We start from the raw sequence: 21,782 nt of genomic DNA on the forward strand, positions 1-21,782 counted from the left end.
CTAAAGCACCTATGATGCCGCTGCAGGAGCATACCTGAGGCTCTGGGCCAGCCTGCTCCACAGCCGGTGTCGGGCTGTGGACTGCCCAGGCGTGAGCTCCACAGCGAGACACGTCCTGAAGTGGCAAACCCCAACCAGCACCGGGCTGTCACCAGTAAAATGCTGGCTCATCTCCGGATTAAAAATCGCTCAGTTTGCTCACGAGATCAGACAAAAAAGACGTAAGCCAAAGGATTCCTAGCGCAGCTTCACCAAAGTATACTTCCAGGAATTTGCTATGTATACCTACGTTTTGTACTAAAATGCCTATTAGACAGGTTAACCTAGAGGAAACACACAGAAATAAAAGCCAACAGTACAGTATCACAATTACCTTTTCAATTCTTCCCTAATGACAGATTCGTAGCTATTAGGGCCAGAATGGGCGATTACAATCATTTTGTCTAACCTTTCATTAAGGAATTTGGACATTCTAGAAGAGGCTGAAATCAGCCACTATTCAGAAAGGATTAGAACAATTTAGAAAGAAAAAAACAAAAGCAAGATCTGGCTTGCAATCTGCAAAGCGTATACCTATGCTGCAGACGCTTGTAGGTTCATTTGTGGCCTCTAACTTTGAAAAATAAACTAGTGCCTTCAAAGCAGACGCTACGGGTTTCTCTACATCACTGTCTGAAATAATTTGCATGCTGTACAAGTAAAAAAATGGTACTAACTTCACAGAGTCACCAGTTTGTCTACACTGCACCAAGCTCAGAACATAACAGCAGAGTATTTCTTACTAAGCACTGAAGTCAACAAATTGCATAATACATTTCTTTTCCCATTGAATTCTTGATTAAAGCAACAATCATCCAGAAACACAACTGCCTCCTTATAGCCCAGCTGTGCTGTCCTGGACCAAACTCCAGAGAGATGGTCGGGTTTCAGTGCTTCGCGCTGTGATACTCACCGAGATGCGACATCAGGACGGTGCCGTTGCCTTTGTCCACCGCATTGTAGATCACAGCTGCTGTTGCACCCTTTCTGGTGGCCACCTTGATTTTTTCAGCAAAAGTGCAATTGCCTCTTTCAATCAGTGCTATCCACGGCGGTGTTGTGATGGTGAACTCGGTATTTGCATCGCAGGCTTGAAGATTAGCCGATTTAGGAATGCCCACCAGCCCCCGAGCACTAAGTAGAGGAGAATTTAATCCATACAGGCCACATTCGCAGTGCTCGGACACAGTACTGTTGCTAGCACTGTTGAAATAGAATAAACTTACAGAGGCTCTCACAGAAAATGCCTCTGTAGTCTTGAATAAAATACTAACAATCACCAGGAGGCAAAAACCCCTAAACTTATCTGCCTGCTTCATTGCTTATTCATATAAGCACAAAATGTAGATGCCTACAGATATTTTCGGCTGGTGGTGGTTGTCGTTAGCCCACAGCCTACTGAGGAGTTTGAAATTTCAGTTCCAACAGGAACTCGACACCACCCAGGTAAGTCCCTGCTGCGGTGTCGCTGTGGGGGCTGGGACGGTGCAAGTGACACACCTGCCTACGTGAAGGTATTGTGAGATGCAGACCAAAGGACACGCAAGTCACCTTCGGCCCTAACTTTGTGCTTCTTTTTCACAAAGCATCATCCTCCCCTTCCTTCTCTCCCGTTACTGCCCAAATTCTAGTTTTGATGATGCTTCCTAAGCGATCGCTCAAGCCCCCCGCTCTGTTTCAACTGCAACCTCACTTCAGAGGGCCGGGTCATCTTTCATCCAGCAATGTAAGCTCAGGGTTCTCACTTCACAGGGCAATCTGTGATGCAAATGACCTTGTTAAAAAGTTCAAAAGCGGACAGAAGGAAATATTAAAAAAAATTACCCATCGTATAGACTAAGATAACCAAGTCATTCTCCACATTTCTCCTTTCAGATTCTTTCAGTCATCTACTCCGTGAGGTCCAGCTTGTTCTGGTGTTTATAATGAACAGATTTTAAAGCAAAAGATGTAGAATCACCTAAACTGATCACAGAAGCAAACTACCTCTTTCAGCGTATCTTCACACTCTATCTCACTTTCAAGATTTACATTGAGATGTTTGAATAATTACCACACAACTCTCCATTTCTGGATGTAGGCTCTACAGACTCTTTCTCTGAGTTCAGTCAGTGTTGTATTCCACACCAATTACTAGTATCAACTCCTGTTTTCTTACATTAGAACAGAAAAATGAAAAAATTTCTAATGTTAGAACTCTGTAGTCCATAACGAAAATAAAAGGACAAATTGTAAAGTCATCAAGAACTTTTTCCAGTTTTTCTGCAAAAGTCATGCTCCACACAATCTCGAAAGCCAAGAGAAGCTGCAACCGGTGGCAAATGTTTTGATGGAAGCTCGACCTAGTCCCCCTGTAAAGACTTTTTAAAAGAGTACACGTAACTGTGGGAAAGATTAATGGAAAACTGAAACAGCTCTCAAAGAAAATGGATAGAAAATGAAAGAAACAATCCAAGACATATATATATATTAATTAATTTATTTATATTCACCAGTCTTCAGTGTTGTACTAGTTCTACATCACATTAATTCAAAACTGATCTTACCTCTGAGATCTATGACTTAGTAAGTTTTATACAATCAAAAGTACCATTAGCTACAAAAGTTTACCTTCTTCTATTTTTCTTTGAAATTAATGCTGGAAACAAAAGAAACATGCAAATGTAAGATTTCAGATTTTGGTTGTGTGTGAATTCTACAGTTAGGGAATGTGCTCTGATAGTATTTTACCCTCAGCAACGGCAATACACGGCAGCAAGACAGACAACATTTTTCAGGAGTAAAGACTCTGTATCTCGGTTTAACATGACAAAATTAATGTGTTTCAGGTTCAGGATCAAAAATACTTTGGTTTTATACTTGTGTCAATACACACCAAGTGAAATAAAACAGTAGTTTCTTTGCAGAAAGGACCTTCACCGGAACCACGTATTAACACTGCAACACTTCAGAAACTAAAGTCAGCATATTAAGTTTGGCGTAACTTTCGGGGATGCGGTAAGTGCTTCTACAGAATGACCCAGAGTATTGAAATTCCAAGCCTGCTACAAGCATTGAATTTTCTCGAGCTCTACACAGAGAGCCTGTGCTTCTGACATTGGCACTTCATTCTGCAAGAGTAAATATCTCTCCTTCCTGGCTTTTGCCATGAAAAACTTCAAACACCACTTCTGTAAAATAAAATTACATACTTTAAAGTCTCAAGCGCATATTATACATATTCCACATCATTCTGATATTTCCTTTAGAGTTAGGAAGTCCTAACATGGAGGATGAAATCATTAATGCTATGTTTAAAGTGTAGTAAGGAGTGCAACGCGGCAAACAGCCTTTGCTGCGTTTCTATTGCATGGGATGGATAGAGTGCCGAGAACAACTGAATAGAGTGGCTCTGTGATAGCGTTAGTCACATCAGTCCTTTTGTACAAAGATAATTACTCTAAAAATTGCTCCTAGAAATAATGGTTTCATTAAAATTAGACTTCGATCTGAAGTATATCTAAATAAAAAATACTGGCTGACACAGTCAGCATGGCTCAGTTTGGTATAGGAAGTGCTGGTGCTAATCTCATTCTAGAGCAATGGCCTCTAACCTTCACCTACCCAGAAGGAACAAAATTACACAAGTAACATATTGCAAGCAACGCTGTGCTCTTCTGGGGTTGGTATGTTTTCATTTGCTTTCTGTGGCAAGGTTATAAGGTACTCTCAAAGGCATGGTTGACAAACATTGCTCTAGAACCAATACTATAAGATCCATACAAAATACAATCGTACAATACATAGTCACATTTAATTTACTTTTCAGTTAAACTTTTCTCATGAATACATTTTTAAACTGTAAACCACACTAGAGAGACAGAATAACTCTGTCATTTTCTTTAGCCTTAACAGGCTTTTAGTTTTTATCTGAACTTGTACTATAATAAAGACAGTTACGTTTCTCCTTCAATTACCATTAACTGGAGTCAGAGTACAGAATTTAAGTACTTTAAGACGAAGTCCACTGTCCCCAGGGCAGAAGAGTGAGCTATGAGTTGAAAGAGATACTCCACAATTACCAACATGCTGTTAAAATGTGCCTAAAAGTGTTTCACAAAAGAATAAATCTGTTCCTATAATTTAACTCTATGGGCTTTGGTCAATAATGGTAAAACTTAATTGGCAAGCTTCCATAATGCAAGCATGTCTTCTCAAAGAATTGAGCTGAGACCAGCATTTCACATGGACAAGTTGTCAAATAGCAATGTGTTTAAGCTCCTGCTTGAGAATAATTTCCTACAGATCCAGTTGCACAAATGATTTGAGGTTGTTTGACACAGGAGGAAAAACTGGGACTTGGCTCTGAACTCAGCAGGAGCCAGCTGCTACTTTGTATCTAGGCAAAAAGTTGACAGGGTTTTACAGAATCTCTTGCTCTTGTGGAAATAGCAGCTTCTCACAGCTTCTGAGCTCTTTCATGCACTCAGAATACAGCTACTACTAAAACGAAAGAGGATAGCAGTGATCAACAGAAAAAACCCTAATGGTGTAACACACTGTATCCTGCCATGCTAAGCACTCCTTAAAGACCGTTTTTCTCTTGCAAAGCTAGAAGCAAGTTCCACTAACAAAGTTTCTTTTTTTTTTTTTAAATATTTCATTATTTTTTTATTAATAAATAAAATATGTTAAAAACTTTTGGGTGCTACATTCACTACCCAACACTGTATATACGAAAGCAGACACATAAAAACAGAACGGTTGATCTTGCTCAAGTAAAAAGAACTGAAAGTGGCTTCTTGGATCACTGAGTCCAGTCCCCAGTACTAAAAGCAGAATGGTATTTAACCACTTTCGCAAACACAGTAAGTTTCAAGCTTACTAGTACCTCATAGAACATAACAGCTCTAATCCTAAAAATTATTCTAATTTCCAGACTAAATTTATATCACAGCCAGTTAATTCTTTTGCAAACATTGCCTTTAATATTGGGAAAGCCTGCCTCTCTTCTCAGTTCCCACCCTGATACACACATTTCCCCTGCATGTATGTGCACAGGCAGAGAGAGAGAGATGACAATCATACTCCATGGTATCCTATCAAAAGATAAGCTTACTGTATTAACTATTCATCCTTCCTGAACATAAGTGACCAAGACGTTGTGTAATCCATTTCAAGACTGCAGAAAAATAAAGGGAACAGTCATCCTTCTCAGTTACATGGATGACCATTACAATTGCTCTAAGGATCATAATTTTATGTTTGTGTCTGCTAGTTCTAGAAAAGTGCAAAGTGTAGAGGGTGTATTCACGTTACAGCAATTTTATTTCCCTCCTTTTGAACAACATAAATTTGAAAAATAAGTTATTAAATTACACTGGATTCCACTGGGTCCACACCAGGTTGTTCCACAGTCTTGTAGATTTTGCTTAGAAAGACTTCTACCTTATCATCACCCAAGTGACAGATGTCCAAGATGCAGACAACATGTTTGCCATCTAGATCCATCGCTGCTTTTACGATTTCATCTAGAAGTTAAGAAAATACACTTTAAAAACCATACAGAAAAAAGGTATACTGAATTGACATTGTTTTCCATGCAGTAGTGTGTGTATGTTCAACCTTAATTCAGTGAAAAACCTCACTCTAACTATTAAATCCTGGCCTACTGGGATTCTTTTTTTTTGGTAGGTAGGAATCTATTAGTAAATTCCATCACTAGAAATGACAGTATCAGAACTTAGATATGGAACATCTGAATTCATTACTTAACCATTAGCGATTCTCAGATTTCATAGTATTATTCGAGGAAAAGTAAAGATATATTTAAATTAAATCAGGTCTGTCTACACAAACATGCAGGAAACGCGATGCTTATATAGCACTTTGCAGTATGACAGACGTTATTAGTGTTCACCATATTTGGTGACAGTAATTAGAAGCATAATCTGAAAAGGATTATGGAGTAATGATAGGGAATAAGGATAAGGAAAATAATTCCACAGCAGGCAAATAGTTCAGTTTATAGGCACTGTAGGTTGTTGTGTTAAAGCAGCTGTTCAAAGTGACATCAGTGAAATGGATTGACTGATTGACAGTTATTCCACTCTATTTTGAAGCAGATAAAGCCAAATATTCACATGCTCAAGCCACATATACTGACTTTTATGTCAGTATAATTTTGCATCAACAAATAACTGCAAACACTATCTACGTCACTTAGGAGCTTGTGGTTTGGATATTAAAATACTATCTTCAGAGCATGAGAACAGCTCCAGTACAAACTGCCTTGAAAATTCAGTATTACATTTATTTACTAAAGGTGGTCACATAGAATTCATGTATCTTTCACCGAAGAGGTGAACAATGCCTGACCTACAACAGAGATTTCTATAGAGGACCAACTCTTGCACTGTAAGATAAAACAAGAAATAATAAATGAGTAAAGTCAATGAAAGCCAGTCTCACTTGAAAGTGGAAACATGTCACAAAGCCTTCCGTTGCTAGTGGCCTTCTGCTGACATGAAGAGATGCAACTCATACAAGATAATAATGTATCATTTTGAATGTCTTCTAGTTGAAATAAGTGGGGATCTTCAGGACAAAACAGTGGAAGAAACGCAACATCTATTGCTATATCGTGGTTTATACCTGTTGAAAAAAAATATTTGTTAGCCAAAACTTCATCTTCAACCCATTAGCAACTTCATGCACCATTTCTTCTTTTTTGTAAAAACCTAAATTATTGCAGGCTGAACCCTGATTTTTGTTTACTTGCTCTTTGCCCATTAATTAGTGACTGATGTCTAAAAATACATTTCTCTCTATATATGTATATATATTTATACATAAGCACATTCAAATTGATACGATGTTATAACATACTGTGATTTAAGGCTAACAATGCTGTTAGCTCAGAAAATATGAAACCAACATTGGAAGCCATTTCACACTCCTTTCTAACTTTATCACTGCTACAAGGACAGAGAAATTAATTTTATAACCAATGTATCTATGCAGTATGCAATGCACTACTTCTGCTTTTGTCTTGAATATTATATTGTAAGTCCCAGGATTCTAGTATCTGTAAATACTCAACACCTTCTCTGGAAATTTCCCTTAGCAAATAATGGAAACTTTTAAATTATGGGAACTTAACATAAGCATCGTTAAGGTAGGCAATTTCCTTCTCCTTTTAATGGGGACAAACAGATACACATCAACTTGCATATTTATATTTTAACAAATAAATAGCAATCAAGTGAGCTTTGTGCTAACCAGAAGCAGCAGAGAGCAGTTGATGAGTATGGCTAAAATACAGCTCTCAATTTTCTAGCATGGAAGAAAGGCACTTTAAGAGCAACAGTACTCAAAAACACAACTCCATGAGAATAAAGCTCAAAAGAAGCATTTGTAGTTGTCCTTTTCCCTTTAAGAACACTTAACTTGTTTCTGATGAACACCTCTCCATCAGGAAAGTCAGCTGACAATCAAGTGCAATTTAATAACTGACCTGATGATGTCAGACTGCTTAACTAGTGAACAGGACCTACCTCTAAGTGTAATAATCAATAGCTTAAGGACTACACACATTCTTCAAATGATACACATAAACCCATACACAAAATTGCAATTATATGAAAAGTTATACAAGAAACAAGATATTCAGTCATTTCATTTACAGGTATTTTTAATGAGAACTACAGCTTTCCAGTAAAAAATTATTATAAATCAGGTCTCTAACAAAAATCTAAAGTGTCAATCACTTTTTTCAACTTCAAAAAAATACTCAGAATCAACTGATTTATTTAGAGAAATCCATTCAGTTTCTAACAGACCTTCAAGTCATTCTCAACACAGCAAAGAGCTAAGATCTTACACCTTTTTTAGATGCTTAATCGAGCTACCAAATACTTACCCAGAACTGTCACTTCATAATACCCAAGGCCACTGGCACTTTTAAACTCGTTGATATTTTTATCAGTTCTGGTTTCTTTTGGTTGGTGCACTGCTGCATGAAGATTGTACTGTTGCATTAGCAAGTCTTTGTGCACATAATCAAATTTACGTGGGATGCTTTCTGCGAAAATTGTACTGTGATGCAAATACTTCGTTAACTTGTCTTTCACGTGTGCCCACAGGTCACTCTGCCATGAATCACAACTTCTTCCAGTCTCTGCAGTTTCGGGCATATCATTCATTCCTTCTCGATCTATTATAAACACAGAAAATATTTAGTTGCTTATATCGTCATAGAATTGTATCACTTCTCTGCTAGATGAGAAATATTTTCATTAGAACATTTCAATTATGAAGACATGGCAGAATGTTCAAAACATACAACGCAATGAATTAAACTAGGGTTGGAGTGTGAGGTAACCTTTGAAGCTAGACTTGCTTTAAAAAAAACCTTATTTCACCACTGAAGAGCACCATCATGGCTTGTTTTTGGAGAGCACGGAACTTGTTAAATGAACAGCCAGAAAACATGAAAACAAGTTTTAAATGGGTACAAGTGAAGGTAAACTTTTCCATCCCTTGCACAATAACTATATGCTTATATTGAGGACTATGTTACATTTCAAATTTCTTGCTCCAGTTAATGATAGCTCTATTCTTCTTTCCTATTACATGTAACTTGAGGATTGTTAATGGTAAAAGCTTATATAACCATCACTTCCAATTTTGAAGGTGAGTGTTAAACCCCACCTTTTGAGCTTATCCGAAAGGTTGTTTCAAAATATTTCCAGTATAGCCTTTTATCTCCTTCATCTCCTGTGAAACAACTTCTCATCAAGTAGCCTTCTGAAATGGGTACATTATCCACCCCAACATTCCTCTATGAACGTATACTTTTTTACTTCTTTTTAGTGTCATAATTGCTATGATGGAGTACCAGGATGTTAAAAAAATGAAGAAACCAGAATGTGCACAGACAAACTGTTCCTCACAGCCTCCTCCTAGAGAAGCTGATGTGTTCTGGTCTCGACAAGTGGTCTGTGTGGTGGGTGGGGAACTGGCTGACAGGCCGTACCCAGAGGGTAAATAACTCCTTTTCAAACTCGCAACCTGTCACAAGTAGGGTCCCCCAGGGATCAATACTGGGCCCAACCCTGTTTAGTATCTTCATAAGTGATGTGGATGATGGGATCAGGTATACCCTGACGAAGTTTGCTGATGACACCAAACTGAGTGGGGAATTGGACACTTTGGAAGGGAAAACCACCCTGCAGGAAGACCTGGATGGGCTAACAAGAACCTTATGAAGCTCAACAAGGACAAATGTAAGGTCTTGTACCTGGGAAAAACATAATTCAGGAGCGCAGCACAGGCTGGGATCTACCTGGCTGGGGAGCAGCTCTGCGGAAAGGGACCTGGGGGTCCTGGTGGACAACAAGATCAACATGAGCGTGCTGCTGTGGCAAAGAAAGCCAACAGGGTGCTGGGTTGCATCAACAGAGGCACCACCAGCAGAGACAGAGAAGTCGTTATCCCACTCCACTCAGCGCTTTTCAGGCTGCACCTGGAATACTGTGTTCAGTTTTGGTCCTCACATTACAAAAAAGATGTGGACAGGCTGGAAAGGGTCCAGAGAAGGGCCACCAAGATGATCAAAGGCCTGGGAAGCCTGCCATAGGAGGAAAGGCTGAGAGAACTGGGTCTGTTCAGCCTTGAGAGAAGAAGGCTTAGGGGAGACCGTATCACCATGTTCCAGTATTTAAAGGGTGGCTACAAAGAAGATGGAGACTCTCTTTTTACAAGGAGTCACATGGAAAAAAAGAAGGGTAATGGGCACAAGTTACTCCTGGGGAGATGAGAACAATCAGCCATTGGAATAATCTCCCCAGGGAAGCAGGGGATTCCCCAACATTGGACACCTGTAAGATTCATCTGGGCAGGGAGCTGGTCCATCTTGTCTAGACCGTGCTTTTGCTGAGAAAGGTTGGACCAGATGATCCTTGAGGTCCCTTCCAACTTGTCATTCACTGATTCTCTGATCCTATGAAACTTGGTACAACATATGCAAGAAGAAGGGAAATAAGAGTCTTGCTGCATGGAATTAGACAACACAGGACAGTGAATTTAAAGAAAATTGACACTAATACTGTGAGAAAAATATGTTCATATGTTTAGTAGCTACATTTACTAGCATAATCACATAATTACTGCATATTTACATTAGATGAGAGATTAATTCATTTATTTTGGACTGCACTCAAAATAACAACCAATTGAAGTTAAATAGGGTTTCACATGCAGTGAGGAAATATCAATGTAAATGATATCTTAATTTAAGAATAAAAGTTGCTAAATATAGCTGTATTTTAGATATAAACATCTAAATAAAAGTATCTAAATATAAGTATCTAATGCAAAGTATCTAATGCAGTCAAAAAATTGAGGCCTGTATTTCACGGTACATCTTCACATACATGCGTTCATTTTATGAGATCTACGTGATACCCCAACAATTCTAAGGACAGTAACAGCATAGCGCAATAAACGCTAGAGCTGCAAGAAATTCCTGTAAAAATAATTTCAGGTGAGAACACTTAATTTGATTTCTTGTTTTTAAAGGCAAAAAGAAATTTCACCTAAGAGTAACAACCAATAAAATAATTACTTAGCACACTTGCTTATGGATATGTTTTCTTACTTTTGAACAACAGATCTCTACATAGTACATGAGGCTGCTCTTTCTCTGGAATAAAACTTCACTTTAAACAGTTACCTGTACAAGTTTTTCTCCAATTTGAAAGTTTCCTCGTCATTTCAGTCTCTTAATATATTAAACATTCAGGAAATTTCACTGTCATTTCTATTGTTTTAAAGGAGCACAATGGAGTAGATCATCCTTAATAGGCTACAAAGAAAACCTATTGAGGTCATTACTAAATTAAGATGAACTGCTGCCTTGCAAAAATAAAAGGATGGACAACATTATACATAATATAGCTGTACATAGAAGAAAAATGGCAGATGATAATTTTGGGACAGATGCTAGCAGTAGACAAACTTTTAGATAAAATTACATGACTCAGAGTATATTCAGTCAGCTTTGAAAAGAGGAAAACATGTCTAAATTTTTGCGTGAAATAAAAAACAGACCAAGCTGCACAAAACAACAACTAACAAATTAGACTTCTTCATTCATCCAAAAATAGATATCAAGAAACTAACTGCACAACTTTATTTTTCAATTGCAGAGGAAGAAAGGAAAAAGTTAATAACAATAACTCAGAAAAAAAAATCCCTAAATCAAACAACATCATCCTTATTCCTTATTACTGGCTTGTATGTTTCGTTCATTGCCTCCCACATCTTGTATTTGTCTTTTTAGTAAGGTACTCGCATAACTTTGGGGCTGCATTGCTGGAGGAGGACAATTTTATCACATGCAAGAAAACTGCCAACAGAAAACGAGAGGTCTTATGCTGCTAAGTGCTTCCGAGGTAGAAAACTAACTTAAAATTTGCATAAAGCAACACTGAGAATTTATTCCCCATACTGGGAAACAGCCCGACGCTGTTCTTCCAGCCATCCTTTAGAACACAGCAGGGATACAACTGAGCAGAATGACATTAACAATACATCGGTACAGTGGCTCCCTAGAGGTTGATGCAGCCAGATGTACAGAAGAGCTGTCTTGACAAAAAAGGGTTATGAGGATATCTTTGCTGCGTGTTCTGGACCTGAAGACAAGAAGTAAGCTTAAACTTCCTAAGGTTAATGTAACAACTATTTGCAACATACCTGTGCTGTACTGTACACTGTCTGATACAGCCTGTCCATTTTTATCTTGCACAAACTCTTCATGTTGAAATTCACTCAAGCTATAAAAAAGAAAGTTATAGTGTGTGTGTGTGTGTATATATATATATATATTTAAAACCTATTTAATCTCAAACACTATGCAGCAGAAGTTCAAACCTTAACAGATTTCTAGTGATAAATGACACAAGCTTGAATGAGTAAGCACTAGTACCTGGTTTTATATCACGGGACATGTAATATAGCAGCTTGACATAATGACACCTACTACGCTCAGTAAATCAGTTTTTGAAAAGCTTAGGACAAGAACTGCTGTATTTCTTTGCTTTATAAAGTAGGCAGAAAAGTATTTTACGCTCAGAAAACAGTGTTTGTTGCCCTCTACTGGGCACGTATTGAAATAGCATGTGTGACACTAAAAGCTGAACATCAGATACGGACAACAGGTTTACGACTTGATTCTAAAAAAACGGTTGCACAGCATGCTGATGCCCTTTCATATCAGCACCCTTCAGCAGTCAAAATCAAAGCATAAACCACGTCATCACTCCAGAAGCCAAAATGATAGAGAGATTACAAATATTTTTTTTCCTTTGAACATACTACCCAGCTGTAACAATCAATCAAGCAAACCAGATTTTTGTTACACTTCCATTTTTAACCACAAAATTTTGAATTAATGGTAAGCAACTGTTCTCTAACAATCTCTAATGAATTACCTAGGATATTATGCGGCAGAAAAATGTAACAGATACTCTGCAGCGATAACATGGTAAAATAAGCTCTTAGGCCCATTTATTCCTTTTTTTGCTCCATTACGCTCATTATAAACTCATCATGATGTCTGAATAAACTTAGGAAAAAGACTATCTTGATTATCTCACATCACAAACGACTGAGACAAAGGCAAGACTTTGTTAAGGTACCATTAAAATTTCAGACTACCAAAGTAGTTACTAATAAAATACTGTAACAGCAAATACACAGGGACAATATACAGAGAGCGGAAAAGGAAAAAAAGATGAAAACAGTATTTAGTGAGACATTCAGTATTTCAGGCATAAGGATTTACATATTTTTTTACCAATTTTTCCCATTTCATAATAGGATATATCTTGAAAATTTCATGTCAATGTTTCATAGCAAATGGAAAATAGCTAAAATCCAGTGAAAAGATAAAGGGAAATACATTGTGGGTTTTAAGTATTAAATTGTATTTTATGAAATGCACTATCATCATGGTGTGGGCTAAGTACTGGAGTGATCTTCTTGTGATTTCTAATTCTAGGCAGAAAGAATCCTCACTTAAGCAGCACAAACTGCGCAACTGAGGTTTTAGCCACCTCATTTTGTAAATAAAAAAAGCTGCCAAATAGAAAACTTCAAAACACCATGACCATACTTGCTTCCCACCCCCCACCCAAGCTTCTGAGCAGAGTTGTGTCGAAAATGTTGGTAAATGAAAATTTGTATGTGCTTCTACGTGACTCTGTAGTCTGAAGTATGTTTCAAATTTTGGGGTCCAGGGCAACCTCAGAAACAGACATGCAAGATGTCAGATCTAAGTTTATGGTGTGGTATTTTTACGTTTTCTGATGAAAGGCAGCAGGGAAGTTTGTCTCTTACCATTCTGAAATGGTATTTCAAGTAATTTCATTGTGCTTCCTATGGTATTATTTCTAGATAAAAGAATGTTTCCATGAAAATAGTATCATATGAGGAATTAATTCCTTTTACAAGAACCATCGTGGAAAGTAATTACTCTATATGTATAAGAATAAATTAAACATTTATATACCAGCTATGTGAATACATTTTCAAGCCATTAGAAGACATTTTCAAAATATTAACAAAATTAGTGTAATTAAAAATTAGTGCCCACAAAACTAACTCTCACTTTCAAGACTTGGATTTCCCAACAAGAGACATGAAAATCTAGCACAACGTTAGGAAACGCTTGCTCAGAAATCAACGCGTCAAGTTAGATACATGCCAACTTCCCTCTTCATTAAAGCAGAGGATTAAACCAAGTCAGATTGATGGCAAGTCAATATTATTGAAACGGTGTCTTTTTCTTTTAAAATTGTCTAGTTTTGGAGGTGAATAGGCTCTGATTCAGAGGTAGTAGAGCCTCTGAAAAATATGAAAATAACTTGTCACAATTTTCCCCCACTTCTTTCATGGATTTCTAGCTGGGATGATTTCTCCTACCTGCTTGACGTGTTACTCCTACGGGACTGCTTTGTGCTGGATGTGTGTACAGCATAACTTGAGCTAGGTTCCTAAGGGAAACCTACTTGTCCAGACACACAATTTATATGCTTCTCTGCCAGCATGTCTGCAAGCCACCTGATAAAACCCAAATCCTTCCATTTACTGCAATATGCTGTGGCTGTTGTACACCAAAACACTCACATTCCTATTTTGCCTATGCCAGCTTTATGAGAACTTGTGCCGTGCCAAATTTGCTATTTTCAGCCCGCATTCTGCAGGCTCCCTTTTTCACAGAGGGACACTTGAAAAACAGCCTTTATTCAGTACTTCCAGATACACCGGAATTCACCATTTCAGACATTTCACTTTAAGTATTGTCAACAAAAATAACATTCATCAAAATAGATGGCAGATTAATACTTTTGGAAAATACTGGGAAAATAAGCATCTCTCGTGCCTCACACCTATTTCCTAAGCACTGGGACTAAATGTGATTAAAAAAAGGAGAAAGAAAATAGTTACAACTTGTAGCCATGCCCAAATGATGCAAGGTATTAAAGTGCCTCAAAACAACAAAACCAAATACCTGCTCACTGATCTAACTGGTAAAAACCTTATTAATAGACAGGTTTGAAATACTGTCATGACACCATTATGGTATACGCCTCTACCACAGCAAGTAACAGAGTAACCAAACAGCCTTCTACAATAATTTGACAAGTCTACACAAACTGATTGTTGATATCTACCAATTTCTCCCTGAAAAATTCTGATTTATGTAAAAACGGGGTCTGAAGAAAACGTTAAATTCCGTGAAAACTTTCAGTCATGCAAACCTCAAGCTGAATTTCCCCGTATTACAGAATCCTCATCCCTTAGTTCTCATCAAAGGGGAGGGAAAAAGGAGAAAAGGGTCTATATTACATAAACATTTAGAAGTGAAACTGCAAGGACAGAAACATACAAAGTTACTTTCAAGCAGTGTAGGGTGTGAGCGTGTAGTGCATGAGCAACTCCATGGTAACTGCAGTGCTAAACTTGCAAAGATTAAAATGCTATGAAAACTACTGTGGTTTTTTTCACTTCCACATAAAAATAAGCCTTTCTAAAATTCCTGATCTTTCCTCATTCACAATAAACTATCAATGAAACTACTTTGGGGTATATGAAATGCTTAAAAGTACATTTATGTTGAATGTCTCTCCTAGCAAGGATATAAATATCAACAGTTAAATTAACCAGTTTTCTCTTACCTTGTTCTTTCTGAAACCCTTAGTAATCAGACAAATAAGTTACCTCAGAAACATAGGAACTGAGGTTGTCAATAAAGAGCCTTAAAATAAGCCTTAAAAACCAAAAAAAACTTAAAAAATGCAACCACATGCTGAAAAAACTGCACAAAATACTTGATGCAAAATCATTTACGATAGAATATGTACTTAAAAATATATCTCTATTGTTGTTATTTTATCAATGTATTAAAATATTTCAGTGAGAGCTGACATTCTGCTACTTCTAAGCAACAGAACAGAAAACAATGCACTTTTAAGGTATGTCAGGCTAACTTTCTATTTTTCTTCTGCAATTTGGAGAACTCAGCACAACTTCATAGTTAATTACAGAAATACACAAGTTACCTTTTAATTATATAGAGTGAAACAGCTTTCCATAATCCAACACAGACTTTCTCCTCCTTTAGTTGGGGTTCTAGCACTAATGGGATAGAGTGGACACACAGGTAGCGAGGAGAGTAGCAGATTGAGAAAAGCAGAGAACAAAGTAAACATGCCTTAACTTTTTTCTTACTTTCAGGAAATGGGGAGAAATTCTTCCCACCCTCCACCCCCAAGAAAAAATTGAACATTTCTCAGCAAATGAAAGAAAACTTCACATTCAAAAAAAAATTATTTTCCTATGGATTTGTGCCACAAGTCCCTGCAAACTCCTGCACCACCTGCAGAGATGTGACCTTAAAGCAAGGTGTCACAGTTTTAATAAATGGCCTGCAGAGCCAGGCAACCATTTCCCCTAGAAAATGGAGGATCTACCAAGAGGACCAGAGGAAAAAAGAGACACGTGGCTGAAAAGAGCCTGCTAAATCCCACAGAAAAAGCTTTTACAAATTAGCTTCCAAGAAATGTTTTTTCAAGAAAATAGACATGCTTGTAGGGCAGTAATACTGGCAGAATGGTCAACAACAACTGATCAACTCCATCATTACTATTGTTGCTCTATCCCTAGCGCTATGATTCATTGTTTCAGTGGGGAGGGAAGAGGTGCTAAAGGTAAACTAAGGTGGCAACTGAGGGGCATATGTTCTCATGACACAAACCCAAACATCCGAAGTTACTGACACCAAAGAGTTCAAACATTCAAGTTACACACTGTGTTTGGAACAAATTATATGAATTTATGGCCCTTAAACAAAACGCATGAAGGAAAGTAGCATTTTACCCCAGACTAATAACAGTAACGGTTACATTCAGTTCTCTGAGTAATTTCCCATTTGCAGTTATTTCATTAGGTTCCACACTTATCAGGGCTCTGGATTTGAAATTCCTACCTGTGGTTTTTTGGTTGTTTTTTTGTTTGTTTGTTTTTTTCTTAAATCTTTCTCTGGATCCAAATGGAGTTCAAGAAAGACTTGAGTGTTAGGCAGTGGAAGGAGCCAGGTGGCTTCTCAGGGACAACTATACTTACACCTCTGTAGCACCGAGGATGCTGTATAGCTCAACCTCCACTAGCAAATCCATTAATGCTACTACATTGTTCACTCTGCTGGCTAATGAAGCATCCCTCCCTCCTACCTCTGGCTTTGCTACTTAAACTGTAATCTCTCTGAAACAAAAACTACTATATTACTCTGCTTACCATTATGGACCCCTGTTACTATATATTCCCTAAATGGCACTAGTAACAATATAAAAATATGTTTAATAACACAGCCAAAATTATGTTTCAGAATAAAATAATCCAATGTATTTGAACTGGAATCAGTACAGAATAATTGAACAGAAAAAATTAAACTTTACCCTGATTTGTTCTTTCATTTCATTTCCATACAGATTCTTGACCTGTAAAAGTTTGTCTTCAAATATCTTTGTTTCATCACTGCAACTATTTAACATAACTAACTTCACATGACTTACCCAAATTTTCTTCTTGCAGACCGTGTGAAATAGGGGTAAGATGATACAGGAGTAACAGATGCACTTCCCCTTAAAGTAGGAAATTCACCATTATTTTACAGTAGTTAGTTAAATGGAAATACACAAAGCAAAGAACATGCATGTTTTTCTTTCAGGCAGAATCAACCTAAGACACTCAAATGTTGGAATTTACCTTATGGAATGGAAATCCACTAACAAGTTTGCTGCAACACTGCCAAGACAGAACTTCTATTCAGGGTTTTCTTAGTCTTAAGTTTTCATTCAATCCTAATTACATTTCATCTCATTTTCCCTCAAAATATTCTGGATACCCACCCTCTTGCTACATTATGACTTTTAGATGTGAAATGTTGAGAAGAAAAATATACCCTCTACAACATGAGAAATCCACTACAAAGAAAAAAAAAGATGTGACTGGCTAGATTTTTGCAACATTAAATCCGTCAATGTATACACCAGGTTTTTAATACTAAGTACAGGTATATTAGATTTTGCACAAACATTGCAACAAAGGGCAATCTTATACAAGCAGGTATTTCACTCTTGAAACTAATGTATAAGGCAAATTATTTTGTCTTATTCCATTTCCTTATATCAGACTGATATCCTCTGACTACGCCCATCTAGATGCAATAAAATTTCATGAAATCCAATCACAAGCAGAGCCATAGTACTACAAGTTATTTCAAGGCTTTAGGTGACCACCATCTTCTTGCCTCTCTGACAGTAAGTTACAGCTACATGCAGTACATTCTATTAACTAGAAGGAAAAAAATAAGGTATGTTTGAAATTAAGGAACAGATCCTGATTCTGCATTTTCAGTGAAGAAATCTTATTTCCTCACACCACTGTAACTATTGCTTTTTCCATGGCTATGTCACTAAACTATATACGGTTCAAGTATTAACTGCTTGTATTTCAAATCTGTGAAATTAATAACAAAGTAGCATAAATACTAATCAGAGGAGAGCACTGCAAACCAGGCACCTGCTTTAATCAATCCTTCATTAGCCTGAACAGTATAATTGTCATCAACTGATGATAGGAAAAGCACCTAACTACCTTTTCAAGATTGAACTATATAAGCTTTTAAAGCTTTCTTATATATTTTCTATGGCCTGGGCTCTGAACTAATTTCTGCAAACACTTTTTAGAAGATCCACTATATGTTTATGAAGAGAACTTACTTTTCTCCATTTGTATTTGATCTGCGTGGTATCTTTCTCTTAACTGAACTCTTTTTTGACAATACAGTTTGGTGCTGATGTTGTTCCCCAGGAGGGCAATGTGGCCCCAGAGAAGACTTAACTTCTTCAGTTTGAAGGCTGGTGTTTTTTCCCTTGTGAACAGAGTCTTCCTTGGACATAGCAGAACTTTCAAGAATCTTTGAAGTATCTTTCTGCAACAACAGTTAATTGTTTAAGAGTTTCAAAGAGTTTCAAAAGTTTCAAACTTTAAAACTTGCAGGTTTTTGAGTTGGAAGCAATAGCTTTAAGTAACTTTTAAAGGAACAAAACAATTTACCCTACCTTCTGAAAGTCACATTATATCTAGCAGAAATTATCTTCTAATCATATTAATTCTGCCTAGAAAGTGACAGAGAGTATGTTGCCTCTCCCACATTCTAATTTACATTAGGTTATCCAGTCAGTCAAACTAGCAACTTCTAAACAGAGGTAGTTTTACAGAGGACTGTCATAACACTTTCAGAAAAGCACTGAATCGTTGCTTTTTAAGAAGTTCTAAATTATGCCTTTCAAAAATTTTACTCTCAAAATAGAAAATGAAGTTAATCAAGAGACAATGTAACTAGGTTCTGAACTCAAATGCAAAATTCTCCATTCTAATTACAATCATAGTTGCTTAAGTGCTATAGCATTAATTCTCAAACACGGTACCTGAACAAGTTGCATTCCCGAGGCTTCTTCAGCCACACTGCTACAGCTGATGTATCTTATAGCACTAATTATTCCTTGAACAGCAATGCGCTTGTGCTCTCTGTAGTGCAAGTCTTCAATCTCTTTCCCCGTTTCACCTATAGCTTTCAAAACTGACTCAACTGCAAAAAAGAAACTTCCGTAAACAAGTTTTAAAGAAATACAATATCAAAATGTCTGAATGCAAGACTCAAAAGATAATTTGTTATTAAATATCAAATTGATTCAAAATTACAGTTTTGAAGAATTTTAAATCTTTTTGTTGTTCACCTCACATGAAAATAAAATTAAACCATAAACCTTTTTAGCTCACAACCATCTTTTAGTATGCATTATCAGATACCACAATTTCTGTTTCAGGTGAAATTTCGAATTCACCGTGTTTTTCAGTATAACTGTCTTAAATTCTGATTTAGCAGAATATTCAGAGTAAAACTTATGGGCAGATCTATAGCTCATGTAAACTGCTACAATTCTCCTGCAGCTACTGGTGCCATGATACTTTCTGTCAGATGAGGATTTAGCCTGTAACACATTTAGTCATGAAAGGGAGTTTTTCTTAAATGACATTACAAATTTGTGTAATCAGTATAGTAACTGTGTTGCTTTTTAACTGATGCTTTAAATGCTTAGAGTAAGACTGAACTGAAAAAGGTTACAAGGCTACAAATCTTAAAGATATTTGACGGTATGATACCTTTATTGTTTTTGCAATATTTCAAAAAGTTATTTGGAGGTCGTGGAAAAGGATAATAGCCGCCAATGACAGTTTTCTTCATTTGATCAGCTTCACTTTGTGTTTTAGTCCACTGAATGAAGTTTTTCACTTTGGTATCCTTGGTGTACGGCTGGCCCTTGTGCCACCCTTTTAAAACAAAAATAATCAGGTATCAAAACCAAAGCAGATTACTGCCATCCATTCTCATCTTGAAACTATCCTAACACTATGTAGAAAAAATGAATTAAGAAAAACTGGACTAGAGAACACAAAAGACAGTCAACAGTGTTTTATGAAATTAGTATCTTGAATTCTTTGACTAACACTTGCATTTGACACTGAAAGTTAGATAAATGTTAAGTAGTAGAAAGAAAGAAAACTGTTAAGTAGTAGAAAGAAATAACACAACTAGCAAAAATGCTACTGGAATACTTTCTCACAGGACCATACAAAAGAATAAAATGATCAGAAATTGTTTTATTAGCAGGAAAGAGCAGATAAATCATATTCATAGGGTCAGCAAAAATCGTTACTGATCATTACGTATTCATCGTTGGCTGGTCTAAAACAAAGATATGGATGAAATACAAGTTTTATTAAATAAATTGTAATCTGAACAGATCTATGTCTAAGCTGTGAACTGAACTAGATCTTACCCAATGGTTTGCAAACTCTAGCTGCAGTTCTCATTTAGGACCCAAACAGACATAAAATGAACTAAAGCTAGGGTGGAGGAGAGCTTAACTATTTAATTAGAAAATTAAGCACAAAAATATACTGAAGGGAAGCAAAGGAAAAAACCCAACCTCTCAGTAAATTAAGTAAATTAAATAATTAAAAACATATTAAAAAAAATACTAGCTTGCTTGGCTAGTCCAATTAAGCACAAAACATCCTACCCAGCTTGTCAGGAAAGACCAAGTGTATAGAACTGATTACGCTCAGGTACTTTTTTAGCACATATTTTTCTCTATTCCTACTTGTCAGCGGAAAGATTCAGACTGGGTGAGTGGTATGTTAGGAACACTGAAGAAATGAGCTGGATAAACAAACACAGGGAAGATACCCCGATTGCATCTTACACTCCCTTGCAATTAGGTCAGTACATCACTCGCCTGCAACACTGCTATAATCTGCCTCCTGATTCAAGAGCAAATACACCATGAACAGCTGTGCCTGGTCCTGCCTGTGACATGGTGACTGGTGGTATCTAGTGTACAGCATCACAGGGCCATAAAGTGTATTGTAATGCAGACGGGAGTATTCAAACAAGACCATCTAGAAGGAATGCTTCTTCAGTGCAGCCCAGCACCACATCCCTTCCCAGACCACATGGTCTGCATCAGACCCTGCAGGTTGGCAAAGACGAAACGTAACAGCTCTCCAAGTATTTGCTGAAAAAGATTAGCTAAGATAAATTTAAGACAACTATACCTTTTTTTTTTTTTGTAATAAGGAAATCTGTAAGCCAGAAAAGCTGCAAGTGATTTTTAATGTTTTTAAGGAAGCAGTAATCTGCATTGCTACACTCCCAAAGGATTAAAACAGGCTGAAAAAATTAATAAACATATGACTTAACCTAATAATACTTAGGTACTTTTCATGAGATACACCCGTTAATGCCTCACAAGAATGCAATTTTCCTTTTTCTTTTTTGCAATGGTATTTCATTATTAACTGAAAGTCATTTCTGACAGGGAAACTAATACTATGCACTGATTATTTTGCTGTAAAACAAAAATACCCTTTCCAAAGAAATAAGATGAGAACTACGTAAAACTAAAACTAGTTTAAGTTACCTGTAATGAATATTTGACTTTCATTTGAAGTCGTAAGGTAAATTGTGCTGGAAGGATTCTCAGTGAGGTCCCGTACCACTCTCATCTGGGTACACACCAAATACGTCACTGGAGAGAAAAAAAAAAGCCTTCAGGTTTTTTCCTGATATT

At 36.9% G+C, this 21,782-nt stretch overlaps 2 protein-coding genes across 3 annotated transcripts in view; both read right to left on the reverse strand.

Annotated features, from left to right (window-relative positions):
• The window catches only part of RNF128 (ring finger protein 128), a 41,918-nt gene extending 40,560 nt beyond the window's left edge, over window positions 1-1,358 (reverse strand). The window contains exon 1 of the mRNA XM_063346481.1: window positions 953-1,358. Coding sequence (XP_063202551.1) covers window positions 953-1,358 — 406 coding nt within the window. The remainder of the gene's footprint in view (window positions 1-952) is intronic.
• A 1,176-nt stretch (window positions 1,359-2,534) lies between these two features.
• RADX (RPA1 related single stranded DNA binding protein, X-linked) overlaps window positions 2,535-21,782 on the reverse strand; it is a 28,608-nt gene continuing 9,360 nt past the window's right edge. For both annotated transcript variants that reach the window (XM_063346570.1, XM_063346569.1), the window contains 10 exons: window positions 21,633-21,740; window positions 19,813-19,980; window positions 19,077-19,237; window positions 18,366-18,577; window positions 17,157-17,225; window positions 11,776-11,855; window positions 7,940-8,233; window positions 6,490-6,672; window positions 5,398-5,549; window positions 2,535-3,209 (listed from right to left, as the gene is read on the reverse strand). In XM_063346570.1, coding sequence (XP_063202640.1) covers window positions 3,084-3,209; window positions 5,398-5,549; window positions 6,490-6,672; window positions 7,940-8,233; window positions 11,776-11,855; window positions 17,157-17,225; window positions 18,366-18,577; window positions 19,077-19,237; window positions 19,813-19,980; window positions 21,633-21,740 — 1,553 coding nt within the window. In that variant the 3' untranslated portion in view covers window positions 2,535-3,083. The remainder of the gene's footprint in view (window positions 3,210-5,397; window positions 5,550-6,489; window positions 6,673-7,939; window positions 8,234-11,775; window positions 11,856-17,156; window positions 17,226-18,365; window positions 18,578-19,076; window positions 19,238-19,812; window positions 19,981-21,632; window positions 21,741-21,782) is intronic.

This window comes from Chroicocephalus ridibundus, chromosome 9 (genome assembly GCF_963924245.1).
Source record: "Chroicocephalus ridibundus chromosome 9, bChrRid1.1, whole genome shotgun sequence".
NCBI lineage: Eukaryota > Metazoa > Chordata > Aves > Charadriiformes > Laridae > Chroicocephalus > Chroicocephalus ridibundus.